The sequence below is a fragment of the Macrobrachium nipponense genome, chromosome 6 (assembly GCF_015104395.2).
Source record: "Macrobrachium nipponense isolate FS-2020 chromosome 6, ASM1510439v2, whole genome shotgun sequence".
Taxonomy (NCBI): domain Eukaryota; kingdom Metazoa; phylum Arthropoda; class Malacostraca; order Decapoda; family Palaemonidae; genus Macrobrachium; species Macrobrachium nipponense.
In genome coordinates, this window is record NC_061108.1 from 20,978,714 (window position 1) to 21,006,166 (window position 27,453).

Sequence of the window (27,453 nt, forward strand, 5' to 3'; positions counted from 1 at the left end):
ATACTTCACCCACGGGACCATTGTGGAAATGCAAGACATATAGTATATATATATATCCACAGTGACCTTTAGCTTTTAATAATATATCGTTCAAGAGGAAAGCAGTCTGAGCATCACCTTCATGGAAAGGGATTCATTCCGCCTCGTACATTCTAATCTCAGCAGGTGTACGTATCTATGCGCTGAAAAATTACTTTTATAGTTGTTGGTGGTTCAGTTATTAAATGTTCGAGTTCAAGCGTGAAAACGAGGAATCTTCTATGTTTTCAATCCGGAGGCAGCACTCTCACATTGGAAAGCACAGACAACAATTTCAAATTCCTTCCTGAATAACTTAGACACACACACACATATATATATGTAGTACTACAAAAGTACATATTTATATATATATATATATATATATATATATATATATATACATTATATATATATATATATATTATATATATATATATATATATATATATATATATATATATATATATATATATATAGATGTATATATGTACTGTTTATAAACACACACACACACATATATTTATATATATATATATATATATATATATATATATATATATATATATATATATATATATAGTAACGGCTCGTTTTACCGTCACTAAAATACTCTATTCAATTTTCTCTTTGAGTATCCATATACCGCTGATATGAAGTCTACAATAAGGTGGAATTATACAACAAACTCAATTTTCAAAGTGCAAGGATGAATTCAAGGATGGAGTAAACAAACAAAACGAAAAACCATAAATGTAATACATAAATAACCAGATAGAAATTACAACTGAGCCTCTTTGAGTACAGGAAATAAATGAACTACTGTCACAATAATAATTCAACACACGTATACAAAATTAAGATTGCATAACCAACAGAAAGGAGGAGGAAATCGAAAAGAAAGAATATCGTGACGATTTACAGGCTAATTCTTATGTAAACCAAACTTGTCACTAAAAAGCTTCGTATTCAATAATGCTTATTATTCTTCTTGAAGAACACGGAATCCTCCACGTCTGGAGTAGTGGTACCACAGGTGGTTAAATAACTCGGGGCCCAGTCGAGCAGTCTCAACAGAATCACAGCCGTGATCAGTGAAAAAGGTATCAAACAACCTTACCATGGGATAGCGAGATCCCCCTGGCTTTATAACTGAACCAGAGGTGGTGCGGTGAATCCCAAGGACGTCCATGTTATCTGGAGAGATCTCCCAATCTGAAGATAGCGGATATAAAAAAATCCTAGGGACTTGCAGATAAGGGCAAATCACCAACAGGCTGTAACCGCCAAGAAGCAAGAGACGGCCGTAGTGCACGAAGCAAGGTCCAAATATTCCATATATGACAAGGTCCAGAGAACGACTGCCTGTTCTCCTCTCAGAAGCAAAGAAGTTACCCCCCTTATCCACAAGGGAGGGACCACACACACAACCTCCTTAAAGACAAACACGAACGTTAATAACAAGCAAACAATTGTTATATTCGAGAGGTCAAACGACAAGTGAAACTTACAAAACTAGGTTTAACAAATTAAATAAAAAAATTTAACTTAATAATATTTAACGAAAAAGGATCACATATACTGACAATATATATATATATATATATATATATATATATATATATATATATATATATATATATGTATATATATATGTCATATCACATTACTGTGATTCATATACATACATCGAACTACAAATGTCCTTTATTATCTAATTCGCTCTACCTCGGAATTAATATATTTTCATATATGTTTAACCGAAGGGGAATTTTTTAGTCGACAAATCTCTAATTAAACTTATAGCCTCTTGCAGTGGTGGTGTGGTCTAAGGCTTCACTGTGCGTCCTGGATTTGTAGGTGTCGATGGTTCGCGCCCGTGAGCCGACAAATCTCTTATCGACTAAAAAATTCCCCTTTGGTTAAACATATATGAAAATTGATTAATTCCGAGGTAGAGCGAATTAGATATTAAAGGACATTTGTAGCTCGATATATATATATCGTTCTGAACCGCTCGTTCCCACCTGGAAAATGTGCTCTAACACTCTTAAAAATGGCCTTGAATGGAGGGACGAGAGATCATAACAAAAAAGAAAAAAAAAACTATGGCAGAAGGCCGATATTACTGAAAAAGGAGGAATTTACATAAACACTAGACTTTAGTTTTAAATGAACTATATTTACATTAAGTTATGTAGGTCCAGGAACTAATGAGGTAGTTGATTGTCGATCCACCGGAAACACATGGCTGGAAAATAAGCCAGACATGGAGATCAGAATTTTGCGCAAGCGGGTTATTTTAATGCTAGATTTCTTCCAAAGGGTTCCCAATTCCTCCCATAATCAGGCACGGTGTTTGTCTTCAAAGAGATTGCGTTCTAACATCAGTACTAAGGCGAGGAATATGGGAATGTTACACACTAATTTCTCTCAGTCTAAATATTTACAAACCACTCAAGGTGTGTGAAGTGACTGGGAGTTTACACAGAAAGGACTATTATGTTGCTTGAATTAACTAGGGGAAGTTTACTAGCATCACAAGGGTATTAATCACAGCATTGATCCAAAATTGGGAGAGTGAGAAGCTGAACAAGAAGGGGGGAAAGTCACCTTGGAAAAATGGAAATTAAATACAGACAAAAGGCTAAACAATTCCCTGGCTGAACTGAAATTTACATCTCACAGTACCTGGAAATCCTGGGCTTGGCAGTCTTCTTATCTGCTGATATTCCTGTGCGCTATGGAGGTATATAAATACTTGGGATCTCCCAGAGGAGGCAGGGGGGAGCAGAAAGGGTGAAGTGGCATCTGCAGGGCTTGAGAAAGTCTGAGGAAGTCCTGCTTCTGAGTGGTCTGGAGAGGTTCTGAGAGTTTCTGAGCGTTTCTGAGAGCTTCTGAGCATTCTGAGCTTCTCTGGGCGTTTCTGAGAGCGAGCTGCTGTGGCCCCATTCTTTTAAAATCTAGCCTGGGTAGGCTCCGCCCTAATCCGAGGTTCCCTGTGGGGGTTAAATTCAGAATAGCCAATGGGAGCAAAAAGGGGTTTTTCGAGAGAATAAAGGCTTTCAGTTCACAGGGGCAACTTGCATATAGGCAAAGATGAATGAGTCTTGTTATAAAGAGGTCTTAACTTTCCTTGATTCTGGCTTAAAATCCTGAACAATATATATATATGTATATAATATATATATATATATATATATATATATATATATATATATATATATATATATATATATATAATGAAGAGGACAGCGAGAAGACTGGCGATTATTTCTTCTTTTTATTGACACCTACGTTTCGGGAATCCTTTCCCATCTTCAGGGCTATAAACAGAATTAATTTTACAATATTAAAAAGTGTGCTAAAATAACCTAATAATTATAACAAATATAGTTTGTCATTAAGCTAAAAGAAAAATAAAAACTACAAAGAGACTTTAAGTTAAAAGTAAATTAAAACACTGAATTACTTAGTAAAATAACACACCCAAAAGCAAAACGAAAAATAAAAATTGAAAAAATAAACAAAGACACCATTCTGCCAGACTTACTGTTAAGAGGTTTGGTTGTTAACTGATGAAAAATAGCATAGTCAAAAGGCGATGTTGGAGGAATCAAAAACAAGGGGAGAGAGAGAGAGAGAGAGAGAGAGAGAGAGAGAGAGAGAGAGAGAGAGAGAGAGAGAGAGAGAGTAATAGGCAGTTAAGCAATATGTAACGGTGTGGAGGTAGTTTGGTTGTATAAGGTAGGAGACAGTTTCTTGATGTAAAGAGATTCTAAAAGAAGGAGCGAAAGACAGTCAACAGTTTGACAGAGTATTTTGAAATTATTGTACATAACGTCAGTTTTACATGAATTTGCATGGTTCCTTATGGCCGAAAATTCTTTTGATTTTAAAAAGCAGCCAGTGCTGACACCTCTATGGGAATCGATGCGGACTTTCAGTAAGCGTCGGGTTGATCCGACGTAATTTCCAAAATTACATTTTGGACAAGTATACTCATACACAATGAAAGAACGCAGACTTTTTAAATTCAAAGACACCCTTCCGGAGTTGATGCGTTCTTTCATTGTGTATGAGTATACTTGTCCAAAATGTAATTTTGGAAATTACGTCGGATCAACCCGACGCTTACTGAAAGTCCGCATCGATTCCCATAGAGGTGTCAGTTATCGCACTGGCTGCTTTTCAAAATCAAAAGAATTTTCGGCCTTAAGGAACCATGCAAATTCATGTAAAACTGACGTTATGTACAATAATTTCAAAATACTCTGTCAAACTGCTGACTGTCTTTCGCTCCTTCTTTTAGAATCTCTTTACATCAAGAAACTGTCTCCTACCTTATACAACCAAACTACCTCCACACCGTTACATATTGCTTAACTGCCTATTACTCACATTCTTTCTCTCTCTCTCTCTCTCTCTCTCCCCCTTGTTTTTGATTCCTCCAACATCGCCTTTTGACTATGCTATTTTCCACCAGTTAACAACCAAACCTCTTAACAGTAAGTCTGGCAGAATGGTGTTTGTTTATTTTTTCAATTTTTATTTTTCGTTTTGCTTTTGGATGTGTTATTTTACTAAGTAATTCAGTGTTTTAATTTACTTTTAACTTAAAGTCTCTCTGTAGTTTTTATTTTTCTTTTAGCTTAATGACAAACTATATTTGATATAATTATTAGGTTATTTTAGCACAATTTTTAATATTGTAAAATTAATTCTGTTTATAGCCCTGAAGATGGGAAAGGATTCCCAAAACGTAGGTGTCAATAAAAAGAAGAAATGATCGCCAGTCTTCTCGCTGTCCTCTTCATTATTAAACTTAAGCTCACCAGGAGCGAAAATCTTACAAGTTATATATAATATAATATATATATATATATATATATATATATATATATATATATCTTGTAAATATGTACTTATGTACATACATATATTATATATATATATATATATATATATTATATATATATATATATAGTATAGACTGGCCACATTTTACCATAAACATATGAAATTTAAATAACCACATTCCTCTTTTACCTTCTCGAATTAATCACACTTTTTGGATACGCTTGTCCAAACGCATGTGGCCTCATATATATATATATATATATATATATATACATATATATATATATAATATATTCATATATATATATAATGTATGTATGTAATATATATATATATATATATATATATATATATATCATAATATATATATATACTATATATATAATGTCATACTATAATGGGCGTAATGTCTGTCTGTCTGTCATTCAATCACGGCCAAACAGCTGGTCAGATGGGCATGAAACTTGGCAGGGTTATGGTGGGGACCCATAAGATGGTTTGTAATGGGGTTTCATCCAACCTACCCCCTCCTTTGTAGGGGGTGAGGTGAGAAAGGATTCCCTGAAACGCTGTTTCTGGCCGTGAAACGAGGCTGGTTATTCCCGTAGACTTAGTTACTTTACGATTTTTCATACATAATTTCTGTACAACTTCCCCTGAGAAAGTCGCGAATATTTCAGCTTGGACACAATAGAAGATGAAAATTATCATCAATATCCGCAAATTTTTTTGAATAACTTAAATCCATCGGGGCTGCCAGTGCACAAAATAACGTTGAAGAAGTACTGCCTGGTAATGTTGCTTCGGAATTTCGATCCTGCCAATGGACATTGCAACAGAACGAGGTACACCGTTATGGAGCTAAATTCCCACGTCATCGAAGTAGTGATAGCAACGGGTCCTCACACCGGCAAACTTCTGTTCATCCCCCGCATTCCTCTGATGCCTTCGAACAACCAGTTTCCGTTACCAGTTACGGCGCAGGCCGTTTCCTATCAACCTGGCCTTCTCATTCACTGCAAACAAGTTGCAGGGCCAGACTTTGGATCGTGTTGGTGTGTTTCTGCGGTCACCCATGTTCACACATGGCCAACTGTACGTGGCGATGAGCAGAGGAACTGACTCTGCCAACTTGAAATTGTATGTATAAAAATAGCCATTATTTTAATATTGCTGAACAAATAGTACATATAAATTTTTCACTTCTGCACCCGTATTTTATCACCCATCGTAGATGGGTCAGTTTGCTATAACCACATTTCTCTTTTACCTTCTCGAATCATTTACACTTTTTGTATACACTTGTCCAAATACATGTGACCTCATGTATATTATATATATATATATTATAATATTATATTGATATATGTGTATATATATATAGATATATGTATATATATATATATATATATATATATATATATATATATATATATATATATATATATATATATAGTATAAAACATTTATCCTTATAATAGAATTCCATCTAATAAAGGTTGTCCATACTGTCGCCAGTATGAGTAGATTTAACAGCGTTGTATTTCAGAAACTGCTGTTTCCGTAAGTGGACAGGTATTGCATTACGTTACATAACTGTGACATTTGAAGAAATGTAGCAGAAGTCTGCCGCTAAGTCACTCCTGTTGAAAGCTTTTTCTTAATTTTGTTTAGGGCTGGTCGGAGGAAGATTTTACCAGACAGATGTGAATCTCTGGTTTATTCTACCATATGGCCTTTGATCCGAGAATTATTGGTTTAAATTATATGCGACATATTCCAAGAAAGACCATATATTTAACCACATAAATATTTAGAATCATCGAATATATCGAAATATGTCACGTATCATTCAAAGCAGCAATCGTCGGTTCAAAAGCCAAGTTAGACACGTCACCACGGTCCAGATGTATATCCACATACCTATAACCTGTATTTACAATTACTATGCCTTCCAACTATTATCCAACTGCATACAAAAATGAGTTTAAAGCTTAACGGATTCGGAAAGGAAAAACGAATAAATAATATTGGTTGGGTAGATCTCAGATGATCCACAGACTGATGTCTGCGTACCGTAGATGCAGCAGACTAGGTTCCTTTTGGTTCTGTCTGACTGACCTGGTATATATACGGACCGTGCTCACCACTGTTCCAGCTTCCTCCAACCAGATGTAAACTTAAGAAGACTCTTCCAACAGGAGTGACGTAGCGGCCGACTTCTGCTACGCCCCTTCAACTGTAAAAATGACGCACTACTGTAACTCTTTTAATCCATTGCTTGTCCGTCGAGGGGAACAGTACCTTCTGAAATATGTCACTGTTAAATCTATCCTCTTTGTTGATTTTATGACAATCGTTATTAGACATCATATAATATAATATATTATATTATACATGTGCACCACAACTTCTAACCTTTTCACCAAAAAGTAGCCATGTTTTTACATTTTTCACATCTTGATCACTTTCTACTACCAGTATACTGTGCAAATAATAATTCATCTGACCACTGAGTCCCACCAACTCATATCTGCGGTTAACATATCACGCTAAACAAGAAAAATAAGGAAAACAATCACAAAATTTGGACAGATGATCAAGCACGGTAATAGAGATATGGCAACAAACTGACGTACAAGATCCTTGGTAAAAGTGTCCAGAAAAAATCATTTACTGAATTACTGAGAGAAATGACAATAACATTTTTACAACCAAACTACAAATAACAATGACAGATTTGCTTTTGCACCCTTTAATGTTTATTTCATTTCATGTATTATGCATTTAGACATTTTTCCACATGAATACATTGCAGAGAGTGATACTATCTTTCAGATTGGCTGTTCAAAAATGCGCTGCAGCGTGCTGATCTACTTGGTGGTGTCTCTCCCAACGGTGTTCTCTGGCGTCAGCTTCACTTTCGTCATTTTCAACAATCATGCTGTGAATGTGGGCGAAACTGGAGCGGTCGTCATCGCTATCGGATCAATACTGGTAGTGCTTTGATTTTCTCGTGTATGATGTTCTTATTCCTTCGTACTCAATTACAATAATTTCCTGTGTATGAAGCCTCACTCTCAGTTCGTTCTCTAAAATGGTTTGAAGTTATCATCATCTTCATAACATTATTATCAACAAGTCTTGTTAAAAAGGATTGCTGCATCAGCTCCATTAATTTTGTATAGTCTTCTCTATTTTCTTTATCAAGGATTTCTCAATGGAAAATAGAGAAGACTCTATACAAAATTAATGGAGCTGATGCAGCAATCCTCTTTAACAAGACTTGTTTGAAAGAGGGTCTACTCCCAAGATTATTATCAACAGTAAGTTGTTTAACGATGCCACTAAAATAAAGGATGATTTATCTCTTAAAATGCGTTGCAATATTTACGGTCTAGTGAAATAATCGAAAGAAAAGAAAATGAAATTGTCTTTCACGTGTTTCCATTTGCTGTATGGGTCAAATGGTAGAAAATCTGTGTCAAGTTGAATTTTGCTAGTCTGTGAGCTGCTGAATCGGAAAAATGCCAGATATTTCTATTATAACATACCAAACTCAAACAGACATGTGGTTGCTGTTGGCCTCAGGAGATGGGCTCATCCAGCATTTAAGGGCATTTTCTCTATTGAGGGATGAGGGATTCACAGCCTTGGGATATGGTGCATCTCAATCCCACGCTATTGGCACTTCCTAAACCTAGAGCAACAGCAACCAGGTGTTAGTCATGAATGCTACCACTGAAACTTAGTTGCAAAAGACTGCTCTAACTAACATATATGTAATATATAAATATATATATATATATATATATATATATATATATATATATATAACATTTATATGATATAATCACTTTAACACATGAGTCGTTTATCACACATTGCCACCAGGTGAAAAAATAAGAGACAGTGGGTAGACAGTACCACTTGTGAAAAAGTAGGAGCGGTTTCGACTTTATTTTCAAGTCACTGTCGATGGCTTTGAAATAACTGTGGTAATATATGATATATATATATACATATATATATATATATATATATATATATATATATATATATATATATATATATATATATATATATATACTAGTCAGGTTAGTTATTTCAAAGTGAGCATCTGGGCAAGGTTGAAAACCTCTTTTGGAGAGGAAAAGGTACCTAAATGGCAAATCCCAGGTGGGGATAAGGTGTCAATAGGGAGTGCTTGTTGTTTTAGGAAGGTCGGAAGGGAGAATCAAAACAGCCAGTAAATGGTGAGATGAGAAAAAAAAAAAGGAGATTTACATTGCAATTGTATTACAGAAAAAGGGTTTTTGTGCAGGAGTACAGGATGATTGATATGCCAATGAAGAAGGTGAGGGAGAGCACCGGGAGAATCAGTTGTTTTACATAGAAACAAACGCAGAGTGAAAGGTTAATGAGTAAATGGGCCTCATGATAAGCCTGAAAAGTATTCAGTCTTGTGTCAATGAAGTGACGTTTTGAGGAGTTGCTGAATGTTAAAGCAAGAAGAGAAGCAGAACTGAATGACATAACGGTGCAAGAGAGTAATTTTCAGAATGCTTATGTAAGTCAATGTTGAGAATGTTTACAGAGAGCAATTAAGAAGCTGAAAAATGGAGTGACAGCAGAAACTGAAGGGATTACAAGCGAGATGATGTAGGGCTTTGATGAAAGTGCAAATGATTGGCTAACCAAGGAGCGTAAAATATGTCTGAATGAGGAAGAAATTCCAGGGATATGGGTGAGATGAATAATTGTTCCTGTGTAAGGAAAAGATGATATGGAAGAATAAAAGTTATTGGCACGTAACTTTAGTGAGTATACCAAGGAGTGTGTATGTTAGATTTTGACTGAGAAGATTAAAAGGATGGCAGAAGGTTCAGGAAGGGGATGAATTATTTTTTATGAAACATTTCTCTGAGAATTTTGAAACAGAAGAAGCTGCATATGCCAAACATGGACATAGAAAAGTTAATGTTAGAACTAACAGAAAAGGAATGTGGAAGCTAAAGAGAATGTGTGGTATATAGGGTAACTTGCCAAGAACGATAAAGTTTTGTTTTTGTGATCAAAATGAAGCTCGTGATAGTTTGTAGGCGGGATAGTGACTTGTTTGGTATAGACATTGGGTTGAGACAAAGTGTCCCAGGTATCCATGATTATCTTTACGATGGAGTGATGTGAGCAGATGTAGTACTAAGCTGAAGGATAACAAAATGGGTCATGAATGGGATGTGGAGTGGCTGCCTTTCACAGAGGATACAAAACTGATAGGAATGGTGTACAGAAACTGTAGGGATTAGTAAATGAGTTAAAAAATTAAACCTCTTTGCTATGAAGGAAGTTGACAGTAGGCTTGAGCAAGAGGAGGATTATGAGGACAAATGGGAACCTGTAAATGTTATTATCATGGACAGAGGTTAAATGGAAACAACTGATTCTTATCAGTGTTGGAGTAGGTGAAGCCAGAAGGTTAACAGAATGTGTGTATAAGAATGCTCAAGACTGTGGAAACCGCGGTTGGAGTGTTTGAGGGTATTGTTGAACCAAGTGTCCTCTATGGCAGTTAGTGCACAACAGATGGACGCTTAAGAGACTACAGTTTTTGTGGTACTGTATAAGAAAAATTGAAAGTGTGAGAAATATGGATATGTAGGAGGTGTAAAATTGTTAGCGTTTTGAGATAGTCTGGTCATGTGGAAAAAATGGAGGATTTTTGGTTGATTAGAAAGGTATACAACTTGGAAGTATTGGAAGAAAGGAGGAAAGTAAAACCTAGGAAGGAATAAATAGTTGGTTTGCAAAAGGTCTTGAAAAGGAGGGGCCTCAACATCCAGGAGCGCCGAGGAAGTTTTCTACACAGATGCCTCCCTATGATTCAGCAATTGAATGTGGCCATGATCATTGTCTTTTCTTTCCTTAGTAGCCACCTTTGCTGAAGGGAACAGCTTACTATTGGAAAACATCTATAGTGTAATCCTTTTTGCACAATGAAAATAATACTAATTACACTTGTATTCTAGCTGGCGATAATAAGCTGGCTGGATTTATTCCCTATCAATATGAACACCGCCTTGAAGAATCTCTTGGATATCAACAGAAAGAAGAGAGATGTCCTTTTGGATGCCTTCACACTCTTATCCCAGAACTCGACACTCAATCAGGTACGTTGAAAATTTATTGTCAGTTTCTTTAGCCATTAATGAGCCTAGCTAACAGCCAAGTATCAATAGTCAGTAGTCTTTATTGTACCTGAGTTCAGTATCCAAAAATTTCAAAAAGACTGATGTGGAACTTGTTCAATCAATAAATAAATCTTAAGAGATCCACTGAATAATGGTTAATCAATAATAATAAAAAAAAACTCTAAAGCGCCTATCATGAAATTTTTTTTTTTCGTCATAGTTATAAAGCATACACTGTAATAACATCTTTGATGCACATTTTGATAGTTTTGACATATGTATAAAAAGTTTTGCCACCTTGATGCTAAAACTACCACCTCTCTCTCTCTCTCTCTTTATATATATATATATATATATATATATATATATATATATATATATATATATATATATATATATATATATATATATATACATGATGTTGCACTCTCACGTTGGAGGATTCTGATTTTTGCTTAAATGCTGGTCTGGTTTGATACTCCTGTTTTTTTTCTGAACAATTTAAATGATTAATCTCTCTCTTTTGGATATCTGTGAAGGTAGAATTTCTTATCCCCTCGCTCTCCATGTTACATTCAGTGATAAAGATTATCAGAACCAAAATGCATTTTATTCACTATTTTTTTTTCTTTCAAGAAATATCAAGAAAATTTCATGTTCTCAGAGCTACTTAATATACAGGCACCAAGCAAAGGCTGCTGATGGCACTACTGAGTTTTCACTTTTGTAATTTCATTTATACCACTGCACTGGTAGCATTGACGAATGGTTCACTCACAGAATGACATCCAAGAAATAAAAAGAAATGAATGAATTAAAAAGAAATTGTATACAAAAGAAGAGTGAAAATAAATCAAAGATACTTAACGACATATGCATTAAAAAATTATGGCAAGGAATTTTCACTCAATGATTTAGTGGATAACCATAAATGCAAAAATGAATTCTTTAAATTAACCTCACCGCACCCACAAGTGGCCAATGAATGAGCTCTGTGATTGAGCTCAAGTTGTTTACGGGTCCCGTAGGAAAGGAATTTACTTTCTTTACCTGGAGTGAGGGACCCTGTTATGACGTCCTCTCCAATTTACGTAAAAAAAAAAAATTAGGGAAATAATCAAACCAAGCTTCAATTCGAGCTATGCATATGTGCACAACTGCGATGATTTTATCTTAAAGATACCATATGAAATGTTTTATGGAAAGACTGTCATGACATCAAAGACTTATTTTAGTAAAGGCAACTTTACTTTAGTCGTCCACAGAAAGGAACTTTGGTTAAAGACGCTACAGTGTTATTTCACTCTACACTCGTTAAATGTCAACTTCAACGCAACCATGAAGTACATATCTATTTGGACACAGCAATCTATTTCTTAATCGGACCCTCAAAATTTTTTAGTTCAACGAGTTACTTTCAGCAATTTGTTGGTACATAAAAAAAATGCTATCATGAATTTTTCTGGTACAATAAAATTCTCTATCTACACCACAGACAATTGATTCTATTATGGAAAAAATATTTCAATGGCTTCAAAAAAATATAGTCTACATTTTTAGGAACAATATAATTAGCACAAATACGGTCACGAGTGGTTCTCAAGACTAAGCAATCTCCAAAATAATTATGCCACATTGCAATGAGTGTTATGTCACTAGATTATAACAAAAAGGACAATAATTTAATGCAAACCATTTTAGCAAAATAGGCTACTTAAAAACTTATAATATTCCAGGAATGTTTCCTTCCCCACAAAAGAATTGAATTCTTTTACGTTAAAGTGTAAGCTACATTAATACGTATCTGATCTCATTTCCTCCTTGTTGACCTAAAGGTAGGTTTACACTTACGCACTTTCGTGTTGCGGGTTGTTACGGGGTGGGACCGCAACAAAATTGACGCGGTTGGGAGAATAAATGACCGTTATTTGGCGACGTGGGGAGGACCCGAGCGGTGGGTTACGGGCACCTCACGGTGTGTTCCTGTGGTGTCTAGCGGAGTGTTACGGAGTTGGCGCAGAGTTAGCGCAGTGTCATGGTCGTTGTTGCTATGCCAGGCCACGCGCTCTTGCGGCTTTGTTGCTCCGTGTAGCGGTGTGTTGCAGTGTTGCTGTGGAGTGCGCGCACATCTGCATGAGTCACGACGTGCAAAATTGCATGATTTTTGCACGTGCACCGTGCCACATCGTGCCACACCATACCAGATATGAACCTTGGGTATATATATATAGAGGCCTGCCAAGCACATCCTTCATTCCACGCCCAACCAGCATGCAATATGGACCTCAATAGCCTCTCACCCCAGGAGACCCAGAGATTTTTGGTAGCTGTCCTGTGTCTATGTGCAGTCCAGGTCATCGACGGGTTGAGAAGACGTACTAGGTGCCACGACCACCAGCACCATGCAGAAAGGATGGCAGGGCAGGGTGGATTTGGGCTCGGGAGTGGCTGACACAGCGGCAACTACATGGGGACTACGACCAGCTGCTACAAGAACTGAACAAGGAGGACCGCAAAGGACACAAGAACTTTCTACGAATCTACCCTGAATTGTTCGAGAAGATGGTCGATAGGCTGACGCCCCTGTTGAAGAAGAAGGACACGAAGATGCGGCATGCACAAGAGGTGGGACTCAAGTTGGTGGTCACTCTCCGACACCTGGCAAGTGGGAACGACTATACAAGCCTGCAATACAGCTTCAGTCTCCAAGAGTTTCATATGCCGAGTTATCCCATTAGTCTGCCAAGCCATTATCGACATATACAAACCAGAAGTGATGAAGTGCCCCAAGACACCAGAAGAATGGAATGATGTAGCAAAACGCTTCGCCTCCAAGTGGAACTGCTTCAATTGTGTGAGAGCCCTGGATGGGAAGCACGTCGTGATCAAGAAACCCAAAGGTGGAGGATCACTGTATTTCAATTACAAGAAGTTTCACAGCATCGTCCTCATGGCCCTCTCCGATGCAAAGTACAAGTTCCTATTCATCGACGTCGGTGCAGAAGGAGGTGCTGGGGATGGAGGAACCTGGCAGAAGTACAACCTGGCCAGGGCCATCACAAACAACCGAGCAGGACTCCCACAAGACATAAATCTGCCCAACGACGACGAACCCATTCCCTTCCACATAGTCGCCGACGATGCCTTTGCTCTCAATATGTGGTTGATGAAGCCCTACTCCCACCAATCACAAGATCCAACCAAACGAATATACAGCTACAGATTATCTCGCGTTCGTCGTGTGGTGGAAAACGCATTCGGCCTCCTGCAGATGAGATGGCAAGTCTTCGGGACGACGATGCAACAGGACGTACAGGTGTGCAAGAAGATAACTTTGTGCGCATGAGTCAATGCACAACTGGCACTGCAACGCTACCCACTTGCTGGCACCGACATTGACTAAGAGGACCAACACCATAACATAGCAGGCACTTGGAGGGAGGAGTCGCTGAACCTCATGGAATGACTCATGGCAAGAAGGGGACCAAACTACACACGTCGAGCGAAGGCCAACAGAGATTACCTGGCCTAGTACTACTCATCGGATGCAGGTGCAGTGGAATGGCAAGAGCGAATGGTGTTTCCTCGAGGACGACCAGCTACTGTCGAGTAGAGGACCCAAAGAACTCTGTAATAAAACGTAACCAAACAAATGTAAATAATTTTAAATAAACATCATGATATATTTCTCATTGTTTTATACTCCCATACTTTGGTATTATCCTAATAACAATATTAATACAATAAGTAATATTGGTACGATGATTGGAAAATAATTAACTGAAAGTTATAATAACATAATTCATAATAATGAGACAAATGAGAAGCAAATGAAGGACATAAAAAAATACTTATAAAACAAGCATGAAAAGCATAGAATATAAGAAAATTAACATGAAAAGCATAGAAAGTAAGAAAATAAACGTGAAAAACATAGAATATCAGAAAATAAACATGAAAAACATAGAATATCAGAAAATAAACATTAAAAGCATAGAATATCAGAAAATAAACAAGAAAAGCATAGAATGTAAGAAAATTACAAGAAAAGCATAGAATGTAAGAAAATAAAACTGGGACTTGGTTTTACCATAACATGTTCAACTGCAAATATCATATATCATCAACTGAGGCCAATATGTCTTTAGTATCTTACTGATTTTTCATTGTTCCCCTGTAAATAACCATGTCCAGTCAATGTTAACTACTGTTTCTTTATCATATTTGTATGTGTTCATATTAATTCGATCATGTTCTCAATATGATATTATTGTTCTTACCTTGTATGTTATTATATCATTTTATGGCCAAATTTATTTCATGTTAAATTTCATATTATACTTTAAGTTATTTTCCGAGTTGTATTTATTTCATAGATCATATATCATATTTCATGTTAAGATTTCCTGTTATATTTCTTCATGTTATTATTCTTTCTGGCCAAACTCTTTCATTATTCAATTGCATTTTATATTTCACATATATTTCATTTTATATTTCCTGTTATACTTTTTTCTTATTCAATCTCATTTCACCCAATCATATCATATATATTGTCATGACATATAAATTAGGCATCAATAAGGAAAATGTAAATGCAAGACACTATTTCAACATATTTATTACAAAAAGAAAAATTATTAATTATAAATATTAAAAAAATAATTGAATAGACTAACATTACTAAAATACAATTTATTCTAAAAAATTGACATGTTTATTTACAATATTTGCAAAATCGCTCAAGTGATTCTGGGTCAATGTCCTTCTTATCACCTGGGGAGATGGTCAAGTCGTAGGTGGGTGGATCCTCTGCGGCAGAAGTTTTCGGTGTTGAAATACTGGCGCCAGGGGTAGGGGGCTGCAAGTCTGCCAAGAGGCTGTTGACCAACGGCGACATCAAAGAAGCGGAAGCGGAAGGTCGAGGAGAGAAGTTGAGTGGTCTCGAACGTCCATTGGGGAAGAATGGCGGTGTGCCTAGCCTTGGCACCGGAGTTGTGTACCCATGAGGTACCAGCTGCTGTGGCTGAAGCTGGTGTTGAAGGTGTGGATCATAAAAAACACAGGTTGGGGTTGAGACACAAACCACTGGTGTGGTGATGATGCCCGAACCACTTGCACTGCAGAAGGTGTTGAAGGTATTGAAGTTCCAGGTCTCGCCTGCGTCTCCATATCAATTCGCAGGGGCGTCCAGTGGGAACAACCGCCATGAGCCATGGCCTTTTTCGTTATCGCATCCTCTTCCTTGGGCCCCTCCAAACTATGACAGCCTGATGACTTGCTCGAAGAATGGCCTCTGGTATCTTTGAGGCACGTACTCCAAGCGCTGTGTCAGGTACTGCACGAACACAGTGATGTCACGGTGCGTGTTGTCCTGCGCTTGTGGCATCAGTGTGTTAATGCTGGTCATAATCTGGGTCAGTTGAGTCTGCAGGCATTTTGTAGATTCAACTGACATGTATGTCGGCAGATAGCCGTCGGTCCTCTGGCAGGTTCGTCGCTCTCTTCTGCTTCAGCCGCCTCCTTCGCTGGATCGAAGCAGCTGATAGGCCCGACATGTTGGTAGAGGAATTGTCTACGTCGGTTCTCTGTGACGATATAGGCGAGAACCGATCGCTGGCTACTGTGGGTTCGTGTGCGATGTGTCCTTCCAGGAATGCCCACGTGGTCATCACCTCCTCCTCCCGTGGTGTCCTGTTGTGTGCAGCCAACCCGCTCTTGTATTCACACTTCTCGATCTTGCTGAAGTCCGTTTGGCAAGCCTCGAAGAACTTGTGGACTTGCTGGAAGCTGCATTCGATGAAACTTGCTGCCAGTTCACGCCAGAGTTCCTCCTTCCTCCTGGGATTCGACCATTGCTTGTCCCGCTTGTTGTACAAGGTAGGGTGGGGCTTGATGCATTCCACGATGACTTCCTTGTCCTCTGGCATGGACGGGTAGTCTTGAATGTTCTTCTTGCTGGGGCAGTATCATTTCTTCGGCTGCATGACGATACCACTCGGGCCTGCGATGTCCTGGGATTCCACAATGGATATGGATGGCTCAATGTTCAGCTCTTCCTTGTGTTCCGAGGTCTCCAACCGTTGAGAAGGCTGCATGTCCTGGGTGTCCTGGGACTGCTTGGTAGGCCTGGGGGTGGTCTTCCGTAGGGGCATCGTGTCACATGGCTGGGAAAACGTCGCTGGGAAAACGTCGCTGGGCAGTCGTCCCTGGGTGAGAGCACGTTGGTCAATGTCGCTGGGAGAACATCGCTGGGTAGGCGTCCCTGGGTGAGCGCACGTGGGTCAACGTCATTGAGAGAACGTCGCTGGGTAGGCGTCCCTGGGTGCGAGCACATGGGTGAACACCCCTGAGTCAGCGTGCGTGGGGCAGCATCCCTGGGTGAACGTCGCTGGGCAAGAGTGGCTGGGAGAGCGTAGCTGGATGAGAGTGGCTGGGCGAGCGTTGCTGGGCGAGAGAGGCTGGGTCAGAGAGTGGCTGGTCAGTCAGGCAGTCACAGTGAGAATGATGCCCCAGTGGTCTGTCAGGCCCCTTTTATCCTCCATCCAATCGACCTTTGGAGACACCGTAACACGCTGCACGCCCCGCAACATGTGCGCGGCATGTATGAATCACGTATGATGGCACCGAAAGGGCACCGCACGGCGCCGTCACATCAGGCCGTAACACTCCCTTGCGGGTAGCATGACGTCGCACCACATTGAGCCATGTGCGGTATGGTGCGCTGTGGCACGGAACCATGCGGGTTCTTACCTCTTTTGTTGTGAGGCTGCGCTACACCGCATATGGCCTAGTGCGACTTCATCAACCCGCAAGACGCCACTCTAAAATTTGAAATGATTTAAAATCCGGGCGGCGGTGCACAGCTTTAACAGTCATCGCCTGCCCCCACCAGCGAGGTGGCGCACTTTTGGTGCGTTTATAGTGCGGTTTGTAATGTAACAGTTTCTTGTGATCCCACGCCATGACAGCCCGCACCACGAAAGTGCGTAGGTGTAAACCAGTCTTAAGACTTCCCACAACCGTTAGTGGCAGAGGGATGAGTTGGTGGAAGGACTAAGGCCAGCTGCAGGTCTCACATAGCCTCAAAAGTACACTCATATGGTGTCCGGACTCGAGGCGAATTGTCACAGTTGGACACACTTTGGATTTCTCAGTTTCCAGTGCTGGAATCACTGCCGTTTGCCTTCACGAGTGGCTTCGATCCAGTTATCTTGTGGCTCTCTTTTTAGTGTCCTTCTCGGCCAACTAATTTCTTAGTAAGTTTCAAAATTCGAGGCCTGTTCGAGCATATCTATAGAAGGCTGAGGGAAAATAGAGCTCTCATTGGTTGGATTTAAAGTTTCAGACAGGCAGGCCTATGGTAGATTTTTCTCGCCTTGTTGCCGTGACCTTAGGACATAGTAGGTAGCAGGGGTAATGAAGGCAGAAAAGCCGACCATTGAAGATTCGCAGTGAAAGATGTTTTTAATTTGCAATTCTCTTCTGTTTTATCGCTGCGGGATCAACACAGCACTCAGATCTCGGACTTCTTCGGTAATGAATTCATTCCAGAGTCTGTTTGTCTGCCTGAGGCCACTCCTTTGGTAACGACAAGTGCACAATATTCTATAAAAAAAAAAATTATAGAAACTTTTTTGAAAGAATTTTCTTGGAGATTACATCAACTATGTCTACAACAGAACTCGAATGTTTGAACTCCCATTAGTAAAATTATTGACAAAACTCACACTAGTTTCTTTTATGGAGAGAGAGAGAGAGAGAGAGAGAGAGAGAGAGAGAGAGAGAGAGAGAGAGACTGTTTTGTAGCTATATTTCTAATTAGGAGGAAAAGGCTCCGGGAGCTGGTAGTTATTAGTGTTGGACCAATTGCCAAAATTCCCTCTGGGTCGATTATGACACGGGTGAGGATACCACTAATTCGTAAATTATTCTCTGACCTAAAAATGGAGAGAGAGAGAGAGAGGAGAGAGAGAGAGAGAGAGAGAGAGAGAGAGAGAGAGAGTTCATGTAACTTTATGGAGGGCATCTTAGCATTTCCGAGTAATGGTGTATTCCACAATTAGTGTTATATATTGTAGAAGTGCCTATTACGGGTTCTAATCATTTAACCACTAATGGGTTTCCTTAGTTGGAAGAAAAGGACTCTTCAATAGAAATATTTCGCTCCACATTTCCTTCCCAATATTGCTGAGATTTAAGACAAACTTAAACTTATTCTAAAAGGCTCATTGATGACAGCATCATTCATCTGATATGAGTCACTATCTATATACCTTTTGAAGCATTATTGAGTAATTTTTCCGAAAACATTAGATGTCTTATTCCACTGGAACTAGAGGTCTCCGACGTTTCCATTTAATTCTTGGTCAGGCATCATGTAAGAGCACTTTTCTAGTTTGCTTTAGTAGTCATGAAGTTCAGTACAAGAGTTGAGTGTCAAATTCTCGGTCCAGGGCAACAACCTGGCTAAATTTGGTCCAATACGCCTTTTTAGAAGGAAATTCATTTAGAATATTTTTTAAATGTTAGAGCGAAAGCCGTCATATTAAAAATAGTTTTCTGCCTATTCATTTTTCCCTACTTTTAATTCTTCTTCTCAGTGCCAAAGAGAGCTTGAGAGTTTGGGAAGAGAGGCATCCAATTATAAACGTTTCTCTGCAAACACATTTAAATATTCACTGACTGATTTAACAGAATAGCAGGTATTATTATTACTACTGAAGGAACACCATGGAAAGATCAAGAAGCAAATGATTGACTGCTCCTAAGATACTCAAATAGTCACAGATTACGAAGAAGTATTCAATTTAAAACTGAATGTTTTATCAAAGATCTCCATACAATAACTGCAGCACTGCCATTGATCACAGTACCCAATAGGAGGTAAAGAATGATTTCATAATTCAGTTCAGGGATAAAAGGACATTTGTCTACCAAGGTCTTCAGTTACCAAATAAATCCTGAATTATGATAATTCAACAAACTCGAGTTTTCTGTTGTAGCCCTCAGACCCTTACAGTTCCAAGGTAAAATATTTTGAGAATTTAAAATTTTATTCACATTTTTTCCAGACATGCGAGCTCTGAGAGAGGAAGCAGGTTAAGGATAAAAATGTCGTTTAAACCTTTTTGCCTTAATAGGAAGAGAATCTCTGGTATTTGTTTGATCAGCAGAAGAAGAAATCGATGGCTTCTGGCCAAGAAAGGTTTAGATAAGTGAAGCATATTTTCATCTTGATAAATAGGATTTGTAGTAACAACAGAATTAGTATCTTTCCGTGAAGTACGTCCTACCCACTTCTTGTTACATGGAAATTCAAAACGATCTTCACTCATCAGTTTCCTAAGAAGATGAAAGAGACTGATCCGCTATATTGTACTTTACTGCTTATGGTATTATTCCCTAAGACAGCAGGAAGTAACTCAGCTGACCTACATTCAATGACAAAATGGTCATCACTCTCCTTCCTTATCTCACTTATGTTACATAATAAGCTAACAAGGTTGGGAAGGAAACGGTTGCGGCAGGAAAGCCACACTTAAGGGACACAGTCCTTAGGCCATGTTAATAGTTTTTATATATATATATTACAAGAGGTGGAAGATTAAGATAGGGGACCTTTCTCCTTAATGTTCTAAGGAGCCTTTGGAGTCTAATTTGAGATCAGTAGAGATTTCATTAAGTTTTTGTTAACCAAGGCATTTGTTGATTCAGTGCTATTAGCCCTCATCAGGTAATGTTTACCACTACATACAACACTGAGGTTATAATTTCCAGGATATCATGTTCAGCATCATAACGAGGCAAATCTTGGAATTTGGAGAGTGGCCATCTTTGCAGTGGAAACACTCTATCATAAGATACTGACCCAAATGATCAGGCTCTTTTGAACAGACATACCACTTCTGTTTGCTCCGCCACTGTAAATCAATGAAGCCATATTCATAACACTAGAAGCACTTTTGAATTTGTCAGCTTTAGGCATCCAATAATTCTGCAGTCAGCCAAACTTTTGGAAAAGGTCAACGGTGCTGCTGCTCCCACCTATTTTCTTAACTGAATAAAAGTGAGAGGAATATCTGATTAAAATTTATTCCTCTCTGAAGATATAAGGTCTTTGCTGAATACTAACCCTTTCTTTTGTTGAATTCAAGGAACTATTGTGTGTGTGTGTGTGGGTGCTAACTGATTCAGCATTTCCATCTGGATAAGGTTTAAAGTTACATCAGCAGAGCTGCCTGTGCATAACTTTCTGCCTTGACAAGATTGACTTCACAATAACATTAAATTTTCTGAGGTGGTATGCTGCCAACCTTCTTTCGGAGACAGTGTCCCTTTTATGAGCAATGTGTTTCGTACAAGTTGTGGTAACCGGGTCAAGCACATCCATAAGCTTGGAATAGAACCATGTTTCTCAGCCAGGAAATCAATTAACTTTACCCCATTATCTGCTTATTTCCTTAAAGTGTAGTAAAACTCGATTCACAGCAGAACTGTTTAAAAATTTTATAAGTTTCAAGTACTTATGATCAGATATACCTTTAAGGTTACTCCTTTGCACTATGCAGTAAGGTTTCATGCTATTGAATATAGCTTCACAGTCTAATGACTTAGGGATATATGTGCAAGACAATGCCTGCATATTTACATTTACATCACCGGTAGTTTTATCAACCTAGCATCACACTGATTTGAACTTATGGAAGTGAAGGAGAGAGTCCTTTAATATCTTAGGTCCCAACCAGTGTTACAATCGCCTAAAGAATAAGCATGGGTCGTCAGCAGTGTTGGGGGCGAGTTTCAGGAACCAGGGGAGGGGGTTCGTTTTCGGATAGATCCATAAGCTGGAAGCAAAAATAATAAATGATGGCTCCTTGAGAGTATTAATAAAGTATCATTCATTGTATAAGAAATACATGTTTCCCATAATGGGAATAATAAAAGCTGACTTATCCAAGTGGTCCTCTCCATACCCTACCCATACAGGATAGCACCTAGATAGAGAGGCACAGGAGTAAGCTAACCCGCCTATTAGGGCTGAGACCATGTGAACACAGAATCATTATCCTTTTATCTGCAGTGATAGGCTTCCAAACTAAAGCCAAAAGTCCTAACCCAAAGACTGGTCCACCAAGGATTCCAGCAGTGAGCCAACCCTTAAAAATGGCTCAATCAAAATGTATGAACCATCACAGGGGTGGCTGAAAAAACTTATACCACTTAAGATTATTAATTGTAATAACCACAATGCCCTCTTAACTTCTCAAATTCTTTGCTCTTTTTAAAGCCTTGAGCTCCATGTGGTCACCTCGTCGTGATTATGGTATCGTGGGTTCGTTTCTCGCTACCGGACATCATGATTTCTTTAAATTTCCTTGAAATTGGAGCTCAAGGCTTTGTAGTGACAAGCATATCCAAAAAAGAGCAGAGAATTTGAGGAGTTAAGAGAGCATTGTGGCTATTACAATTTCACATGTATCTGGTAAAAATTACCAGTAGATTCTACACTAACGATTATCTTCAAATGCAAATCCCTTCTGAACCAAGATCCGTTTTTCTAATTCATCTGAACGTGTTGATGGCAAGATTTAAGAAAACTAGTGAAATATGAAAGAGGACGAAACATTAATTTAATGAAACAGACGAAGATATTTATATTCGAACCGTGGGAAGCTCTCTATCCCTGGTTCAAGAGCCCTCTCGTCTGTCTGTTATACGGCTTCAATATGGTACATTCTACGGAGAAGCCTCGTGACTTCAACCGAGCAATCTCTCATTGAGACAGTAGATGATTATTTGCCACTGTTATGGCCTGGATTACAAATAAACCATTCAAAAGCGGTTAGTGATACACTATTCATTTTATCTGAGAACAGACTGGCTGAGTATTCATGACTCACATTATATGAGAATGACAAAAAAACATACTTTGAACTCCACCAACTCAACAGAGTACTCTAAAACGCGCGCGAATTTTCATTTACGTCACGCAATTGGGAATGTCATAACTATCCCTCCACCCCCCAAAAAAAAACAAATTTGAAGTAATATTTGAAGAGAGAGAGAGAGAGAGAGAGAGAGAGAGAGAGAGAGAGAGAGAGAGAGAGATAATTTTATTATACGTGAATTACGGCCTTCTCTAGTAAAAATTTCCCATACTGTATTCCGAATCTCCATTTGTTTTTACCTTATATGAACAATTCTCGTCACTCTAGTTGTAACGCTTCAGTGTTATTCTTTTCATATTGAAATGTTTATTACAGTATGCATTTCTCCCCTCTGTATTTTCAAAGGGGATACATATATTAAAAGAATGTATTTAACAGTTCAGAATCTTAACAGCAGATATAGAACTTAACTCTGTGTATAATGATTTGATGCCTCTGTTTCTATACGTAGGTTCCAGATGTGGACTTAGCGCTCTGCATGAGGTTTTTCACTTGCGATCTGGAGAGAGTAGCCAGAGCGATCGACAATTTCCCTCACAAGTGGCCCAATGCCATTGGCGACGAAGATGACGAAAGGAACACAGAGGAGGAATTGGCCTCGGAGCCAGAGCTCCCCTTGTCTGAACTTCATATGGAAACCGTGAGGACTCTGTTCCAGTGAGTTTTAAGCAGAGATTTCTATGAACGTTAAATTCTCTGTCTGTCTGTCTGTCTGTCTGTCTGTCTCTCTCTCTCTCTCTCTCTCTCTCTCTCTCTCTCGTCGTGAAAGCGATTAGCGTTACAGTTATTATGACAGCAAGTAAATGCAAACGGAGTTAGCAAGCGCAACGGAAATGAAATTACAGAACTAATACTGTAACAAACAGGCCGGGTTGTAATATTGCAGCTACTCACACTAATGTTAGCATAATAATTATCAATATTACTTCCCGCTGACTAAATCTAAAGGTCTTGTTTTAAAAATGAAAAAGTAAAAAACAAATTCAAGAGATGACTTTAAGGAAGAAATTAGGTAAAGGATGGAATGGGAATATAAAATTTAGGCCAAAGACCCAGCGCTGGGACCTATGAGGTCATTCAACGCTGAAGGGGAAATTAAGAGTATAAAAGTTTGAAAGGTGTAATAGGAGAGGGTGGAAAGTAAATGGAAGGCATAGAATATGAACGGGGGTACAGTAAAGAGAATGAAAGGGGTTGCAGCTAAGGGTCGAAGGGACGCTGCAAAGAACCTCAAGCAATGCCTGCAGTGAACCGCATCAGGTGCACTGATGGCACTAGCCCCTACGGGAAAAGGGGATGAATTCCGGAAGACGCGTCAGAAAACAAGAGAAGGACGTCTTTTAAACTTCCTCTACAAAAACACAAAGGCCAAGGAAGTTGTTGGTTCCCGTTTCCAACAAGAACAATGAAGAGTGGAAGTTCATCAATGTCGGGAGAGTTGTAAACTTTCCCCGAAAGACAGGGAAAAACAAAGGCTCATTAAAACTGAAGCGGATTCATTACTCGACATTAAAAGTAAAAAGGATTACGAGAGCATCATTAAATCCTGGAACTCTGGTAGCTCACGCTCTGAAAAGGATGAGCCTTTCGCTTTGGATTAAATCATCACAGACTTAATATTACAAGTGAATGCATTTTACATTCGACATTAAATATTGCAACAAAATCACAATTGTTGCTTTGGATAAAATGAAGCCATTACGGGATATTATTGCTAATCTGGTTGTGACTTGATAATGCTCTTTGTTCTCAGTGACGGGTTCAGTGTTTTAAATGTTAATATTCTCTTACTGCACATAAGGCGCATTTTCGTCACTACACCCAACGTTGGCGTTTCTGATGTGAGTAATCACTCTCCCCAGCTTTATGAAGTTAGTGACTGTGAAATCTTCCTCGAAACATATTATTATTATTATTATTATTATTAGTATTATTATTATTATTATTATTATTATTATTATATTCTTTTATTATTATTATTTTATATTAAAATTATTAAATTTCTTGCAAAACGGAAAAAGATTGCTTCAAATAACATACTGTATGGAATCGGAAATTGATGCATGATTTCCATGGGCTCATAAGGAAGAGCACTTTGTTTTGTGGCTGAAACGATGGAATATTGTCGTTTTATTTACAAGTGATGTAATGGTTTGCCCTCAAAATTCGGTCTGTGAATAAAAAAAAAAAAAAAGAAAAAAAAAGTTCTGTAACGACATCGCGACGGGCCAGAGAAATGACAAACAGATAAAAAAAATACAGTTTATCGTCAAAGGATTTTGGCACGTTTACTTGGCAACCAAGATATTCAAAAGCGGTAACAACAGATAACTGAATGTAAACCGATTTTAATAATAAGAAAAAAAATTACACTAACACAAAATTAAGGCGCACGACTTCAGTAATTATTCATTTAACTTCCTAATCATATATTAATTAACATGACCGTCAATGATAATTTCAGAAGGTTGCTGTTATGAAGATCATACAGTTTTCCATTTAGTTGATGTTTTCATGAAATGCTCTCTCTCTCTCTCTCTCTCTCTCTCTCTCTCTCTCTCTCTCTCTCTCTCTCTCTCTCAGCAGAAAATAAATACCTTAAATTCCTAAAGGTGGGACAGATCCTGTCAGCTATTTAGTGGACAAGTAAACATCTATTCATCACTCAAAAACAACTTATCAGGTTTCACTGACAAGCCGAATAGCAAGATTTCTTTCCGATTCCAGAGGCGAGGATCCACCATGGGAACTGTTCGAGAGCGGAAGAGGGCTGCCATCCATTGAAACCCTTTCGGGGCCTGTGTGTACCGAAGCTTATAGGCTCTGTCCAGGGAGGTACGCCAAAGACTTTCACTTTTCCTTTTGTTCGTGAAGATAAATCTTTTTTTCTCTCTCTCTTCGGCAGGAATAGGTCGTAGTGCTTCTTATTAATTCAAAGGCAAGACGTCCGATTAATATCTATCTTCTTCACTGGAACATTAAGTGCAATATCATTTTCATACTTTGGTCTAAAGCTGAAAAAATATCGGTAGAGTAAATATGACTTTTTGCGTCTTAAGGTTTATTAATTTTATTTACGTCTTAATATTTATATCAATGTTCTACTTTGCCGTATGCATTACTGATGTTAAATGTCTTCACAAAATTATTAATTTATGTTTTCGACTCTCTAGAGTACCGCATCTATTTGTTACAAGGAAAAAGTTTTTTATTTTTTTCTGTAACGGCAAATGGCGTACTTTTCCTTAGAAAGATTACGAAGTTCAAGAAGTTATATTATACTCAATCTATTCAATGCTAAATCACACCCATCTAACATATGCGAATTTGAATACAGCATTTTTAATATTTTACACTTATGCATTTAGCTAGAGGAATGGAATCCAATTACTATGCTTATTATACGGAAAGATATTCAATTAATTCTACCACAGCATAGAACAGAGATTGGTTTTAAGTCATTCGACAATCATATTTTCTCTTCTTTTTTTATCGTTTACAGAGCCAGTTATCATATACAGTCCTGAAAGCCCATAAACTACCTAAAGCCAGGGATAAATTCTAGGACTTAAGAAGAGACTGACTTCGTCACTGCCGTATGTGAGGCCTGAGTATTCTACAGAGACTGGTATCGTTCACACACACACACACAAGACAAGTCTTCAAGTTCGCTCTTAGAAGGGCGACAGGCTTACGTAGCAAACTATACGGTGAGACTGAACAAGCTGCAGAGATATGAGGAAAGGATGAGAAAAATAAGAGACTTGGAATCAAATAGATTTATAGGTTTCCAGGTCAGGGAAAATATTACTCCATGACATTTGAACAATATTAAGGGCATTTATCGTTGTACATTATCCGTCTATTGACAGTTTATCAGATCATTAGACATAAATGATGTAAATAGACAAATAACGACAAGCACTTTTCCTATGGGTATTAACTAATATGTTACTTTTTCTTGTACAAAAAGGGGCTTTGTTTTTGAATGACGAAGGTAGATGATATCAGTGTCTTATTTTCCTCCTACAGCTTTTTTAATCAGTCCGAATAAATCAACATCAAATCACTCTTGATGATGAAGACGAAATGTCCCAAATAAAACAGCAGGCAAGTTTGCGTCACTGGAGGCAATAAGGATTTTCGATACTTGCTTTCACCTCCAATTCGTAAACGCTGTAACAGGTTGCAAAACCAGTAAATAACAAGTCATATAAAAGTCATTTTAGCCGACAATTCAAGAAAGTTAAACTAAAACTGCTAATTCAATTCATGTTACATAAATAAAACCTGTAAAACGAACATGGAATAATAGAGACCAGTTCGAATAATTAAGCTGATTTCCCTTATTTATCTATATTTCCAAGTTTACGCGTTCCTGCATGAAAACACCCAGATTGTGGAGGTTTGTTTATGTGACCTAACGAAGCCGT

The 27,453-nt window shown here is 38.2% G+C and overlaps 1 protein-coding gene across 1 annotated transcript in view; it reads left to right on the top strand.

Moving 5' to 3' along the window:
• Positions 1-27,008, top strand: part of LOC135216304 (uncharacterized) — a 41,608-nt gene extending 14,600 nt beyond the window's left edge. The window contains exons 2-6 of the mRNA XM_064251476.1: positions 7,717-7,875; positions 10,908-11,048; positions 23,472-23,677; positions 25,748-25,855; positions 26,523-27,008. Coding sequence (XP_064107546.1) covers positions 7,732-7,875; positions 10,908-11,048; positions 23,472-23,677; positions 25,748-25,855; positions 26,523-26,547 — 624 coding nt within the window. The 5' untranslated portion in view covers positions 7,717-7,731 and the 3' untranslated portion in view covers positions 26,548-27,008. The remainder of the gene's footprint in view (positions 1-7,716; positions 7,876-10,907; positions 11,049-23,471; positions 23,678-25,747; positions 25,856-26,522) is intronic.
• Positions 27,009-27,453: the final 445 nt, after the last annotated feature.